This window comes from Lontra canadensis, unplaced genomic scaffold (genome assembly GCF_010015895.1).
Source record: "Lontra canadensis isolate GAN:19392208 unplaced genomic scaffold, GSC_riverotter_1.0 scaffold16, whole genome shotgun sequence".
Classification (NCBI taxonomy): domain Eukaryota; kingdom Metazoa; phylum Chordata; class Mammalia; order Carnivora; family Mustelidae; genus Lontra; species Lontra canadensis.
In genome coordinates this window covers 22,001,446-22,015,752 of record NW_022631010.1, presented here as the reverse complement: position 1 = coordinate 22,015,752, position 14,307 = coordinate 22,001,446, and the positions used below count along the sequence as shown (strand labels likewise).

The following is a 14,307-nucleotide window of genomic DNA, read 5'->3' as shown; positions in this document are numbered from 1 at the left end:
TTTTTGGTGCTCCCTTAAATCTTGTCCAGATCCCTCACTCTTCTTGTCCTAGATCCAGCCCTCTTTAAAAGCAATAAGACTCACATTTGAAGAATATTTATAGAATACAAGTTAGCGAATAGAAGTTAAAAGTTCATAGAATCAGTCCAATTAATTGAATCTAATTCATAGAATCTAGTCCAACTAGATTTCATTTACTCATTTATTCATTTTCTCTTCACATGAATCAATATAGTGGCAACCACTAGGGTTGAAGAGGCATCTGAAGGAGATAGGGGTGGTCATAACCATAGTGTGGATGGGGTATTTAAAAGTCCAAAAAGGTGTGATATATAGCGAGAAACTTTTTGAAATTAAAATGAAAAGGATTTCATAATGGTAGTTACAGTAACAATATCTTTGTGAACGTAGGACCTTAAAAGATATTAAAGTGGCCATGCAAAGCTCTCAAGTATTTATCCCTGATTTCCATGTTGAAACACTATACTATGTGGCCCTACTACACAAATTTTCTTTCTAATGTTGTTCTTATTTAAAGAGTGCCTCAGTGGGCATCAGGGTGGCTCAGTCAGTTAAGCATCCAACTCTTGATCTCAGCTCAGGTCTTGATCTCAGGGTTGTGAGTTCAGGCCCTGAGTTGGGCTTCATGCTGGGCATAGAGCTTCCTTCAAAAACAAAGTGAAAGAAAGAAAGAATAAAAAATAAAAGAGTGCCTTAGAGAATAGCTGATGCCTTATCTTGTGGGTAAAATATACTTTTCAAATAGTAGACACTCTCCTAACCATTTGCATATATGAACTCATTTAAAACTTCATTAACAATCTACTGTAGTAGGCACTGTTAGTATCCTGTTTTACAGATGAGAAGACTCAGGAATGAGTTAAGGAATTGACTCAGGTTATACAGTAAATACAGAACCTAGATTTGAACCTTAGCAGTCTGACTTCTGACTCTGGTTTGTAACTCCCAAGCTGTACTACTTCACACCTATAGGAGTTTCAGAATACAACAAGATGGGATAGATCAAATATGTATGTATTCATTTTCCATTGCTGCTCTAACAAATTATCAGGTTAATTAAAAAAAAAAAGTCATGGACTATGGGCAGATATGGATCAGACATTCTGCTTCTTTATAAAGTCTGTCCTTTGTATGAGTATTTTTCTTCTCTCCATGTAGAAATGATTGGATATAGACAACTGTGGGTAAGCCAAATGTTAAAAGTAAAACTGTGGGCCTATTCTAAGAAGAAAAAGGGCTGACAACAGTGGTCATGCACTATGACCGGGACAAAGTGTTTCCAAGAATGTGTTGCAAGATGATGGAATTGCCAGATGTCTGGGAAGAGAGCGGTGTGTGCAGACTTGATCTTAGATCTCTTGAGGAGTGGAGTGTCTGTTGACACTTGAGGTCCTCATGGGCACACTGGAGCCAATATTAAACTGAGGCACACCAAACTTTGTCCAAGAATGGATGAACATGGAGGCAAGAGACAAGGCCCCAGATTAAGGAGAAGTATGGGATAAAACAGTCCTGTGAGCACAGGCACTTCAACCATAGCTGTGAGAGAGCTTTAGCCCAGTAGCTGCTGGCTCTAGACCAAAAATTATTAGAGAGGGTTTGGTGACAGGAGAAGTAGAGGGAGGAGGGCACCTTAACTTCCCTTACTCATTCACAAACCACTGGTGACTTAGTGCTGTCATGTAGTCTTAACAATGGTGAGTTTCCACTAAGCCCCAGTATTCTAAATGGCACAGCAGTTACAAAATTGTATGCATTTGACTAACATGCATATATGTATCCACATCAGGATGACCTGTAGGAATTTGCTGAGACTGGCTCTATTTCTTGGTGGAACATCTCTTTGAAATAAGGTCGTGGGGAAAATACGACTTGATGTCCAAGTTTTAATTATTGCCTAAAACTTCTCATCAGGAGACCTACGTAGTTTTTTCCCCAGAAAATTTTGGAAGGGAAGGTCTTTTTGCCTAACTTCCAATACATTTTTCTTTTTAAAGATTGCTTCCTTCTTTCAGGTTAAGATCCCATTGAGAGCCTACACCTGATATTTAGGTGGGGTTTGCCAAGCCATCTCCATACTAAGATCTGAACACATTTACAGAACAATAGGTAATATGTTTCCATCCTCATGAGAGAGACTTCTCACTGAAGCGGCCTGCAGCACCAGAGTTTTCGCAGTTGACTGGTGTAGTTCTGAGTAAACTTTGATTTTTTCTCCTTGGCGGCAACCAGAGAGAGATTCCACTAGAGGACTGAACCCGTAAATGTGATTGTCACCACCAGGAAAGAAACATGCTATTTTGAGTATTTGTAGAATGTTCTCATCAGAATGTTTTGTGAGTAGAAGTTTTATTTTTAACTTTAGAGATTAGAAAAAATCATTTATTTTATGCCTGATGAGATATTTACATCTAAACTGCTGTGGGCATGTATGTTACTTTAATAGCAATCATTTTGACTCTTTTTTAAGAGTTTTAAAGAGGTTCATATTTAAAGTACTTTCATCTTAAAGGTATCTTTCTCTCCTATGACATTGCTTTGTTTCCGAAGGTCAGTTTTCTATTTCTTAAAAAATTGTATCTTTTGTCATAAGTACACATTTTCTCTATATAACTTACCTTTGAAAATATATCTTAGGGGTGCCTGGGTGGCTCAGTGGGTTAAAGCCTCTGCCTTTAGCTCAGGTCATGATCTCAGGGTCCTGGGATCGAGTTCCAAGTCTGGCTCTCTGCTCAGCGGGGAGCCTGCTTCCCTTCCTCTCTCTCTGCCTGTCTCTCTGCCTACTTGTGATCTCTGTCTGTCAAATGAATAAATAAAGTCTTTAAAAAAAGAAAAAAGAAAGAAAGAAAATATATCTTAATCCATCTTGAGTTTTTTTATGTGTATGGTATAAATTTACAGACTCCGTTCCTAACTCAGTGTTTTAAACTTTCAGGCTCAACTTTAAAGAAGCTTCTACACACTGGAAATTCTGTTAAGGTATTTATTTTAGCTGAACCTGCAATGGAATTTTGCATCATTCTTAAATTTATTCGTGCCTCAAAGTGACAAAATTAGGCCATTGTGGGGGGGCGGATCTTTAAACACCACCTGACTTTTTATTTTCAATTGAAAATTTTTTGGCAAATATTGGTAGAGTTTTTGTTTTAATTTCATAACTTACTGTGATACCCACTTTAAATATTCAGAGAACAGGGCTTGGGATTCAGAATTTGGAATTTGGAGTTCTAATTTTGACTCTGCTGTATACAGTCAGGGAACCATTGGCGAGATGCTAACTGCTCCACGTTTATCATCAGGAAAGGGAGGAAGCCAGTTCCTCTCCAAGCTTCAGAGTGAATGTGCTGATTCGGTTCATTCCAGTAGTCTTGTTAAATTATAGTTGTTTCTGAATTGTTTTTGCCGGTTTTGAGGACTATTATGGGAGAAAAGAGCAGCAGAGCTTTACTCCTCTTGAATGCAGCAGATTGATCTTGTATTTTAGGTTAACGTGGCTTATTTTAAAATGAACCTACCTTTTATACTGATAGATGCCATTTGATACTAAATAAGATGACCCTAAAACATAAATGGCAAAAGAAGCAGCCTGGAATATGTATTTTATGGGAAGTTATTCCCTTGTAGCTAATCAAGTTATGTGTGTACCTTTGATAAGTTCATGTATTTTTTGTTTTATACCAGTTTAAACACTCATAACCACTTAAATTTTATGTTAACAATCTCTTACATGTTGAAAAGGGAGGTGAGCTATTCCTAGCTTCACAATATTTTATCCCTCTTATTTTAATTAAGAATCATAGTTAGGGGCACCTGGGTGGCTCAGTGGGTTAAAGCCTCTGCTTTCAGCTCAGGTCATGATCCCAGGGTCCTGGGATCGAGCCCCACATCGGGCTCTCTGCTCGGCAGGGAGCCTGCTTTCCTTCCTCTCTCTGCCTGCCTCTCTGCCTACTTGTGATCTCTGTCTGTCAAATAAATTTAAAAACAAAAACAAAAAAAGAGAATCATAGTTAAAACTTACGATTTTGTGACCTCATGTTTATTATTGGCCTTATTTATAGTTAAATGCAGTTAAGAAAAAAGTTGGAGATATGGTAGAATTTTGTAGAAACTATTCTCCTGTTAAATTTAATCTAATTTGGTTAGATATACATAGAGCCATGTCATTTTTTGTCTGTTATATTCAGCAATGTCACTACTTATTTTGCCTGCTTGGGCAGAGGAGGATGGGTGTGAGTGGTCATGAAGGTTTGTGCTCAGCTATGGTGTGTCTCTGGGCATGTCTGAGAGTGTGTCCTGGAATCCACTGTTGATGGGGTAGAACTGTCTCCAGACACAGGATCTGTCTTGGTGTATTTTACTTCTATGGGAAGTCAGTGAAGTTTGCTCCTTCCCTCCCCTCCCCTCCCCTCCCCTTCCTCTCCCTTCCCTTTCCCTCTCCCTCCCTCTCACTTTCCCCTCTCCCTTTTCCCTTCACCTCTCCCTCTCCCTTTCTCTCTCCCTTCCCCTTTCTTCTTTCAGCTTTCCAGGAGAGCCTCACGTTTGGCTTAAATACTTCCTCTTAAGGAATCTGCACCACCTTGGTGCAGTTGAGAGGTGATCAGGCAACTCAGCTCAGGTGCCTGCATTTGGAGCTCACTGCATCTTTCAGCTTCATTTGACTTGTTATTCATCTCTTTTCCTTATTTCATTTCTTATATTGGTGTTATCCTTTCAGCCATTTAGAAATAGAGAAACAGAAGTACTTACCTGAATTCTAGGAATGGGGTAGAGCTGAAAGTAAGTGTAGAGGAGGACACAGGGCCCATCTGCTTGAGTGATGTATTCCACCAAGTCATGCTGGGCGCGCAAAGGGAAGCTGTTGGGGAGAGCAGAGTAGGGACATGAGGCAGGGAAGCTGGAGAGCTGCCCTGTCCCACTGAGCCAGGTCTTCAGGGTCTTACTTAGCTCTGAAATTTTTCAAGAACATTACATGATACATGTGCATATTGTAGTGACATACAAAAACCCTATTCAAAGCACACTGTAAATTTGGAGGACGATTATCTTTGCATTGTTTTTGTGATTAACCAATTGTTGATGGTATGGGCACTGTTGTAAGTCACTGAACCGTGTGCCAGTGCTTTGTGGTAAATTCTGTTATGATCCCCATTTTTCTGAGGGGTAGACTGATGCAAAGAGAAAAGTTCAGTGGTTCTCCACTGGCCACAGCTAAGCCAGCAAGCAGCAGAGCCTGCATTGGAACCCAGGCACTGTGGCTCCGGACCCCAAGTTCTCACCCTTGTGCTTCTTGCGGCACAACTACTTCCTTGTCACTAAGAACTTTGTTCAGGAATTTAACAGTACCTTTAACTTCTAGTTTTTCTTTCTCAGAACTGAATCTGTGTTGCACTGCATCTCTGCATAAACATGTGTTTAAATTTGTCGCCTTTAATTTTGTTTTTAGATAAGATGTGAAGGAATCAGGCTGTTTCTTCTGTGGCTTCAAGCACTTCAGACAAACTGTGCAGAAGAGCAGGTGCTGATTTTTGCTTGCCTCGTGCCTGGTTTCCCAGCGATCATGTCATCCAGAGGGCCATGTACACTGGAGACACTCATCAATCCTAGCCCTGGTGTGGCTGATGGTGAGAAGCATTAACCAGCCTTACAGGTTGAAATGACTCTGAAGTTCTATTGAGGGATTCCTCGGTTTGTCATGATCCTGAATAAAAATCTTTATTTCGTAGATGGGTTCGGAGGAGGAATCATTCCCTGCTCATATTCACAGTAAAGTCTTACAGACATTAGAAAGAATCAGAGCCTATTTTGTATGAAATAAGGACAGGAGACATTTACTGAAGTGGTGGAAACAGGAATGGAAGGGAGGAATCAGATGTTGGGAATGGCAGGAAGTAGAGACATATCATATATCTGGAGTGTTTTTATGGCTGTGAATGAGATTTAAACCCAACATCTGAAACTATTGTTTATTGTCCTCATCATGATTGTTTCATGAGTGGACATTCATCTGCTCACCAGCTGTGTATTTTCATGCTGCATTGATGGAAGGACAGTAGCTGCCTCCTGGGAGTAGTCATGGCAGCCATCTGTGTCCCATGAGTTTTTAAGAAACTTGCCCATTAGGGCCATTGATTGATTAATGCATATCACTTTATTGCCCAGTGACAGGTACTTGATCCTTAGGCTCACCAAAGCAGAATTTGGCAGAGAGAAGAATGGTTTAGAGGGAGAGGTGGCTTCATGGGCATTTGTACCATATTTCCAAGCCCTTGATGCACACTGGCCTGGAGTGTAGTGTGAGCAGGTTCCAGTGGAGGGGCAGATGGATTTTAATGGAGGCCATTTTTAAAAAACCCTTTGAACTTTGGTGAAAGAACTCTCCTTTATTTTTTCCCTATTCTGCAGCAAAGATATATCCAGAAGAAATCACCCCGCTCCTGCCAGCCATATCAGGGGAAAAGATCGCTGAGGACCAAACATGCTTTTTTCTTCAAATACTGTTGAAATATATGGTTATTCAGGTAAGAGCAAAATCATGGATAATTCAGGAATGGTCTTCCTCTCGATGGGAAAGAGAAAACCTTGCATCTTTTCTTCCAGCTCATCCATATTTTTAATTTTGCTTTTTCTTTGAGGTGATTCTTTGTGGTACTTCACTAGAACTAGAATATGTGCCAGATAACATCAGCAAAGACCTGGCATACATAATATTTTGTGTGAGTGTTTATGTCAAGGAAACAATTCAGTTCTCCCATCTACTTTCATATTATTACCACATTCACACAGAACACTTCACTTCTAATACTTGTGGTTACTGAGTGTGTGGGTTTTTCCCTCACCAGGCAACTCTGCGACACCAGCTGGGTGTCCTGTAGTTTCACTCAGCTTTGACGCTGTCTGCCTTGAGATGGCATCTGATCCCACAGGTTAAGGGCTCAGTCCCGTGAGACTGTTCCATCACATTCAGGTGCCAGTCACAAGTAGGAGGGGCCCAGGTTACCTACAACTTCTCTACAACTTGGCTACAAATCAGGGGTTCCTTCAACTCCTCCTCAGGTTCAACCTAGTGGCTCACAGAATTCTGGGAAACATTTGTTTTCATTCAGCAATTTATGAAAGGTATGATAAAGGATACAGATGAACAGCCAGATGCAGAGACACAAAGGGCACAGTCTGGGAGGGTCCCAAGCACGGGAATGTCTGTTCCTGTGGGGTTGGGGTTCATCACCCTCCTGCTCCATGGATATGATTACTCACCTGGAAGTTCCCTGAAACCCCTGGTTACTGGGATTTTTATGGAGCCTTCCTCACATGGACATGCTCCGCTTCCAGCCCCTCTCCCCTCTCTGGAGGAATGGAGGGGATGGGGTGAGGGTGCTGAACACTCTTAAGTTCAAGTCATGGTGTGGTGTGGTCTTCCTGCTGAGGAGTCCTCACTCAGGAGCCATCTGGGAGCCCACCCAGAGTTGTTACTAGAAGAAAAGGTGCTCCCAGTGCTCTTATAACTTAGGAAATTACAAGGGTTTTAGGGTCTCTGTGCCAGGAAATGGGGGCAGAGGCCCATGTGTGTTTTCTATTACGTCATAGTACATGAGTCTATTTTTGCCTCTTTGCTTCTTCCTGGCCCCTGATTGTATGCTAGCGGGGTGGAGGAGGAGGCAAGCCCAGAGGCTGACCAGGCAGATCAGGAATAGGCAGAGCAGGCAGGAAGATTTGGGCAAAAGCATGTGGAGGTATCTCTCAGTGCCACCAGCACAGACCTACTTGATATCATGTGTTCCTTTCTCTGAGTTTACCAACTGAATACAGAGTTACTATCATTAGTTCATGATTTCAGATCATGATCTCTTTCCCCTAGTCTGCATTTCTGGTATGGTTCCAAAAGAAGCTACCGAATTCTTTTCTCAGCCAGCACTCCTCACGTCTCTGAGTTCTTCCTGGGAACTCTGTCCAGTCTCTGTGTTCTCCACAACCAAGTTTGTTGATGTTATAATTTCTGCTCAGTCCACCTCCTCTCCTGACACTCACTGCCACCTGCCTCTGCCCTGTCACTGCTGAGACAGAGGCCCAAGACCATGAAGGAGGTCTAGAGGTCAAGTCCAGAGGAAGGACACTTTAGTGTTTGCCTTACTTAATCTTTCAGGTGATCTGACAATGACTGCCCCTTCTTCATGATATTCTCTCCTCTCCTAATGTTTTCTTCCTACTTTCCTCCTCCCTTTCTTTTTGCCACTTTACTTTCTTTTATTAATTAATTAATTAATTAATTAATTTATATATATTGTGTTATATTAGTCACCTTACAATAGATCATTAGTTTTTGATGTAGTGTTCAGTGATTGATTATTTGCATTTAACAGCCAGTGCTCATTACAATATATGCCCTCCTTAACACCCATCACCCAGCTACCCCATGTCCCCACCCCCTTCCCCTCTGAACCCCACAGATTGTTTGCTAGAGTCCATAGTCTGTCGTGGTTTGCCTCCCACCTCTGATTTCCCCCCTTCAGTTATCCTTCCTTCTCCGTGTCCTCTGTGCTATTCCTTATGTTCCACATATGAGTGAAACCATGTGAAAATTATCTTTCTCTGCTTGACTTAAATTAACTTCACCTAGCATAATCCCCTTCAGTTCCATCCGTGTTAACCCAAATGCCACCATTTAGGTGTGGGTATTTCATCCTTTCTGATGGTTAAGTACTATTCCATTATACAATGGAATATATATATGAACCACATATATATGAACCACAACTTCTTTATCCATTTGTCTGTTGAAGGGCCTCTTGGCTCTTCAATAAATGGTGCTGGGAAAATTAGAAAGCTATATACAGAAGAATGAAACTCGACCATTCTCTTACAACATTCACAAAGATAAACTCAAAATGGATGAAATGTGAGGCAGGAATTCTTGCCCGTTTTCTTAATGGGGTTGTTTCTCTCTGCTGTCCCTCAAGATTCGGTCCTTGCCTCCCTTTCTGACTACTCTGTCCTATTGGACAATCTTGTCTGCTCTCCTCTCCCGTTTCCTTTGGCCAGCATCAGAAACACAAGGACTCCAAAGTCCCGAGAGCAGACCGGAGTATTATGTTGTCTTCTAGAAGCTGTGCATTTTGGCCCTACTGGCCCATTCCACCTGCATTTCAAATTCCACCTGTTCAGAAGTGGTAGGACATTCCATCTGTCCCCAGAGGTTGGCATGGAGTATTGAGAAGTTGGATGTATTGGGGCACTTGGGTCTCATTCTAGATGTGTTGCTAAAGAGCTGTGCAACCTCAGATATCACATAATCCCCAGAATCCCACTGGAGGAAGGATGCTGGTGTTATAGGGTGGGGATTTTTAAGCAGACTGTGAACCCCCTGAATCGCGTGCAGACTTTTATGTTTGTATCCATCCCACTCTTCTTCCCTCCATTCTCTCTACTGAGTCCTCGAGCAGACTTTCTCCCTTGGCTCACCCCGAGAACTGCTGAAAGGCTATGGACGTGGAGCCCCTCTGCCCCAGGGGCAGCCAAAAACCCCCATCCCTTGACCTCTGCTGCTGCACAGATGTTTCCACTTTTTAAGTGGGCTGTGACATGAAGGAGGTTGGAAAGCTATGCTTTAGAGTGCTCTGTGTTCTAACCAGTATTAAGAGCCTGTGACAGGTGTAGCTGGACTGGCAGGCAGGCCTGGTTTATCTTAGCCTGGGGATTGCTTTTAATAAGGACAATGCACTTTCCAAGTTTCTGTAGCTTTACCTTCTGATGATACTGATTTTTCATGCAGGTAATATTGGGTGAAATTCTTGCAAGGGATTATTTCCTTAATTCCTGTTTATTATAAATGGCCCTTTTTGAGTTAAATAAAAAAAAGTACCAGATTATATCTGACTAAATGTTTTAAGGACAGAAAGAATGTTAAGTCATTATAGAGAACTGCTGGAAAAAAAAATACAGGCGTAATGAATAGAACAAGTTTAAAAACATATTATATTGTTGGTTGATTTTTTTCAATACTCAGTAAAAATATCTTTAACATAGTTAACCATTTTATTTTGAAATATTCATTCTTGTCATTGTTTGAGTTATAAGATACGATTTCATTACATGATTGTCAGCAGTATTTGTCAACATAGGTTTTTTTTTTATTTAGGTTAGGAATTTTACTAAGATAACAGCATTTCAGTTTAGTAGACATTAAGTTAAAATGTAAATGTACATATGTTCTTTCCCACATATTATCCAAAGGCTGCAAGCTTGGAGTGGAAGAATAAGGAGAATCAAGATACTGGTTTTAAATTTCTTTTTACATTGTTTCGAAAGTATTATCTTCCTCATTTATTTCCATCATTTACTAAGTTAACAAACATCTACAAACCTGTACTTGGTAAGTACTGATTGGAACGTGTATAGTGGATGTCCACAGGGAAGCTGTCCATTCTCTTTCAAAGTGACTTTTGTTTATTTTAAGTAGAATAGTCCTCTTATTCTTATATTTAATGGTAACTTTATTTTAAGAGGTTTAAAGTTTCCTAATAAATGATTTTACCTATTTGTACAAACTATTTATTTGTACCTCAGGGAGACTGTGGCTCCTGTACTCAGAAATAATTCGGTATGTGTCATGATTTTTTTTGATGTAATTATGTTTAAAGTCTTCTAAGGTTTTTTTTAACTGAAACTCTTCATTGAAGACCATGTTCATTATCTCACACAAGGATGTTAAAGTTTGCATTTCCTTAAGTCTTTTCTTATGGGTGGTGGGGTATGGTGACTACAGACCTTGGCCAATGGGGAGGCAGGCCAGCCCAGGCCATGCAGCTGCCCACAGTAGGCCCTTTCTTTTATCCTGGATCTTTCATCCAACAGGTGCTACGTACAGCTTCTTATGGAGGGGCCAATATTTGGGCAGCTGGGCAACCTAGGGACAATAAGCCTCAGAAAGGAAGGAAACATGAAGGAATTTCTAGTTTGGCTGCTGAAGTTTTTCTTCTATGAAAAATGAAGGCTCATAGGACAGAAGTATCCCTTTGATTGGTGCTGGGGCGGAGAGGCAAATTTTCTTCTCCCTATAGTTTGAAAGCAGGCAAAATTAGTTAAAATGAATAATCAGAAATAATTTTGGAGGGGAAAAGGTCACAGTAGACATTAATCCATCTGGGGAATGTGGACTACTAATCAGTTGTCTTTGGGTGTTTATTTATATACACACACATGTGCACGCTTGGATCAGGGGAAAACAGCAGAAACTTGATGCATTTCAAAAGATGTAGAAGTACTAACCTTTAGAGTTATTGATAGATGTATTTGTTAGTTATCTGTATGTGGGTATTTTTTTCAGAACTAGTTTCTGATTTTGTAAATAGTCTATATTCACTGTGGAAAACGTAGTACACTTTAATATACTGAAAATCAAGTTCTTTGTTGAGAACTTGTCTGCCTCACGCAGGTACCACCAGCTGTATGAAAGTTAGAGAATTGGACATACAGCAAGTTGCAGCTCAAATCCAATACCATGTAATTTTTTGTTTTGATTATGAAATTTAAAGAATGAAAAAGGATTTTCATTTAAAGAATAAAAAAGAATGAAAATGGTGATGTCTAATACTTCAAAGATGAATTCTTTCAGACATAAAGTAGTTGATACTGATTCTATTCTTTGGATTCATCTAAAGGGAAAGGCTTTAAAACTAGTCTCATAGATTTGATTAGTGTAGTATTGGATGTTAAAATACCTAAAATAATTGAAAAGTAATAAAATACCTAAAATGATGAAAAATGTCTATACATGCTTTTAGATATGTTTCAGTCCTAAAATAAAATTAAATTTGTTATAATGTATGTGAAAATATTTTTACATTAGAGTCGCATATTATTACTGAAATTTGTTAGAGAGTTATTAGCTTAGTACTTCCATAGCTGTATGCCATAGCTGTAACAAGCAAGCAGTAACAGTAGCCACTGTCCCATCTTGGTCAGATTGCAAGGCAGAATTAGAAACAAGTCTACCAAAAGATGTCATTTTTAAGAATTTCTGGTACTTTAATTTTAGTTGCTGTTCATACAACCAAATGTGTATCTGCTTTGTTAAAAACTGAGCTGTTTGTGGGGGTTACACTCACTCACCTAATCCAGTATTCTTTTTTCTTTCAGACATCCCTCATTTGAGACCAAAGCCAGTGTACATTACTACAACTCGAGACAATGAAAACATTTACAGTACAAAAATTCCATACATGGCAGCTCGTGTTGTTTTTATTAAATGGATTGTAACTTTCTTTTTGGAAAAGAAGTATCTAACTACAGCCCAAAACACTAAAAATGGAGTTGATGTACTGCCCAAAATCATACAGGTATGCCATTCATCTTCTTATCTTTTACATAGATAAAAATATGCTAACACATAGCAAAGTAATTGACTCTTAGGGTTTTTGGTTCCTCAAGGATGGTGGTTCTAGGGATTGGGTTTATGGGTGGGCTCTCTCTCTATTGCTGAGGTGTCAGGGAGCTCTGAGGTAGCACTTGCTGTGCTCTGTTGACATTGCCATGACAAAGTGATCTTGGGGGCCAGGGAGATGTTCTGAGAAAATAGCTCCTGGACCGTCTGATTTTTCCTCCTTTGCTCAAGTACCAGTGACCTCAGAGCATAAGACCAGGGGCGTGTGTTGCCTTTGCCAATCCCCAGCACCAGGCAGGCCCTCAGGAATCATTTAAGTGGGCTATTGGAAGGACCCATGCAACTCCCAAGTGCCCTTTTGGGATCTCAGGGGGAGGAGTGGAAGAGCATCTCAGAATTTTGGGGTGCCATCATGGAATGCCTGGAAGAAAAGGCTGTCTCTCTCGAAGGCCTTCAGTGAAGACCTCTTTCTTTGTGCGGCCCATGGTGTACCTTCCCTCTCTTCTGGTCCTTGGTCACAGAGAAATGGGCTTTCCTAGCAGATTGAGTTGCTTAGGGACTTTGTGCTGGGTAGAGCAGGACCACTTGAGGAGGTTTGAGAGCAGCTGCTTCATGGCAGGGGCCTGCTTTTATGCACAAAGCATGGTCCCCTTAGAGCAGGTTCGCTGATGCCCTGGAGTTCTAGAAGCGTGACTAGGCCTGAGCTGGAAGAGTGCACATATCTGAGTGGCAGGTAGCATCTTGGTGGAGGAGCACCAAACTGAGGTCCAGAGCATGTGTCCTCATTGATTAAGAACTGACTACAGAGCTGGAGAAATTTATTGTTGAGGACATCTGAGGGGGCTACAGTTCCAGTAAAGAGCACCAAAATACTTACTGAAGATTTTTAAAGGAACCTTTGGGGCGCCTGGGTGACTCGGTTGGTTAAGTGTCTGCCTGAGATCAAGCCCTGCATTGGGGTCCCTGCTCCCTGCTCCCCACAAGGAGTCTGTTTCTCCCTACCCCTCTCCCTCTGCCACTCCCCCTGCTTGTGCTCAGTCTCTTGTTCTCTCTCTGGGTCAAATAAATTTCAAAAATCTTTATAAAAAATAAAAATAAAAGAAAGCTTTAAAAAAACCTTAAATTCATTAGTTTAAAAATGTAATAGGAAAACTGTAAACAGTAATGATCAGTACTGAGAACAAAGTGATTTTCCAAAGGAATATCTCATAATGCTGAGGAAAAATTCAAAGAGCTGGAAATCAGAAATGAATAAATAAAATCTGAGGTCAGGTCCAGACCTATCTTGCAGGTATCATGAGGAAAAAAGGAGAAAAGATCAGAAGTGATAAGTGAACTAATGCAGAATTTACTTGAGCTGAAAGAAAGTCATGCCTTTGATTCACAAGGCCTTCTAGTCCCAGGGAGAATTAGCTGAACAGACACTAACCTAAACATACATAAACCTCTTTGACTTTCAGGGATTAAGAAAAAATTATCAGAATTCCAGATAGAAACTACCAGTTCCTTCTAGAAAATGGGACAGAGTAGCATTGAACATTGAATCTAATATATAACCCTCAGAGCTGAAAGAACTGTCAGTCTGTCTTTCTTTCTCTCTTTCTTAGAACCCTGCTTCCTATCACATATGTAAGCAGATGTCAGATTGATTGAAGTTCTAAATTGATTTAAGGTCTAAATATAAAAACAAAATGATAAAGAATTGAGGAGACAATCTAGAGGAATTGTATAAATTTGGCCATTGGTAGACTACCTGAGGTGGAGATCAGACCCACAAACCCTAGAAGAAATGAGGTGTCACTTTATTTAAAAAAAAGGTTTGTTTATCAAAAGACAAAGTAAAACCACATACGGACAATAGGCTGTGAAAAGCATCTGTAACATCAGAGTTTTTCAAGGAGTTCGTGCCT

The 14,307-nt window shown here is 40.4% G+C and overlaps 1 protein-coding gene across 9 annotated transcripts in view; it reads left to right on the top strand.

Annotated features, from left to right (window-relative positions):
• RALGAPA2 (Ral GTPase activating protein catalytic subunit alpha 2) overlaps positions 1–14,307 on the top strand; it is a 311,877-nt gene that overhangs the window by 66,310 nt on the left and 231,260 nt on the right. For 8 of the 9 annotated variants that reach the window (XM_032859300.1, XM_032859299.1, XM_032859298.1 and 5 more), the window contains 5 exons: positions 2,957–3,000; positions 5,465–5,642; positions 6,424–6,539; positions 10,249–10,387; positions 12,154–12,353. In XM_032859300.1, the coding sequence (XP_032715191.1) occupies positions 2,957–3,000; positions 5,465–5,642; positions 6,424–6,539; positions 10,249–10,387; positions 12,154–12,353 (677 nt within the window). Of the gene's footprint in view, positions 1–2,956; positions 3,001–5,464; positions 5,643–6,423; positions 6,540–10,248; positions 10,388–12,153; positions 12,354–14,307 lie in introns of those variants that run through there. The other variant, XM_032859304.1, reaches the window with a different exon arrangement.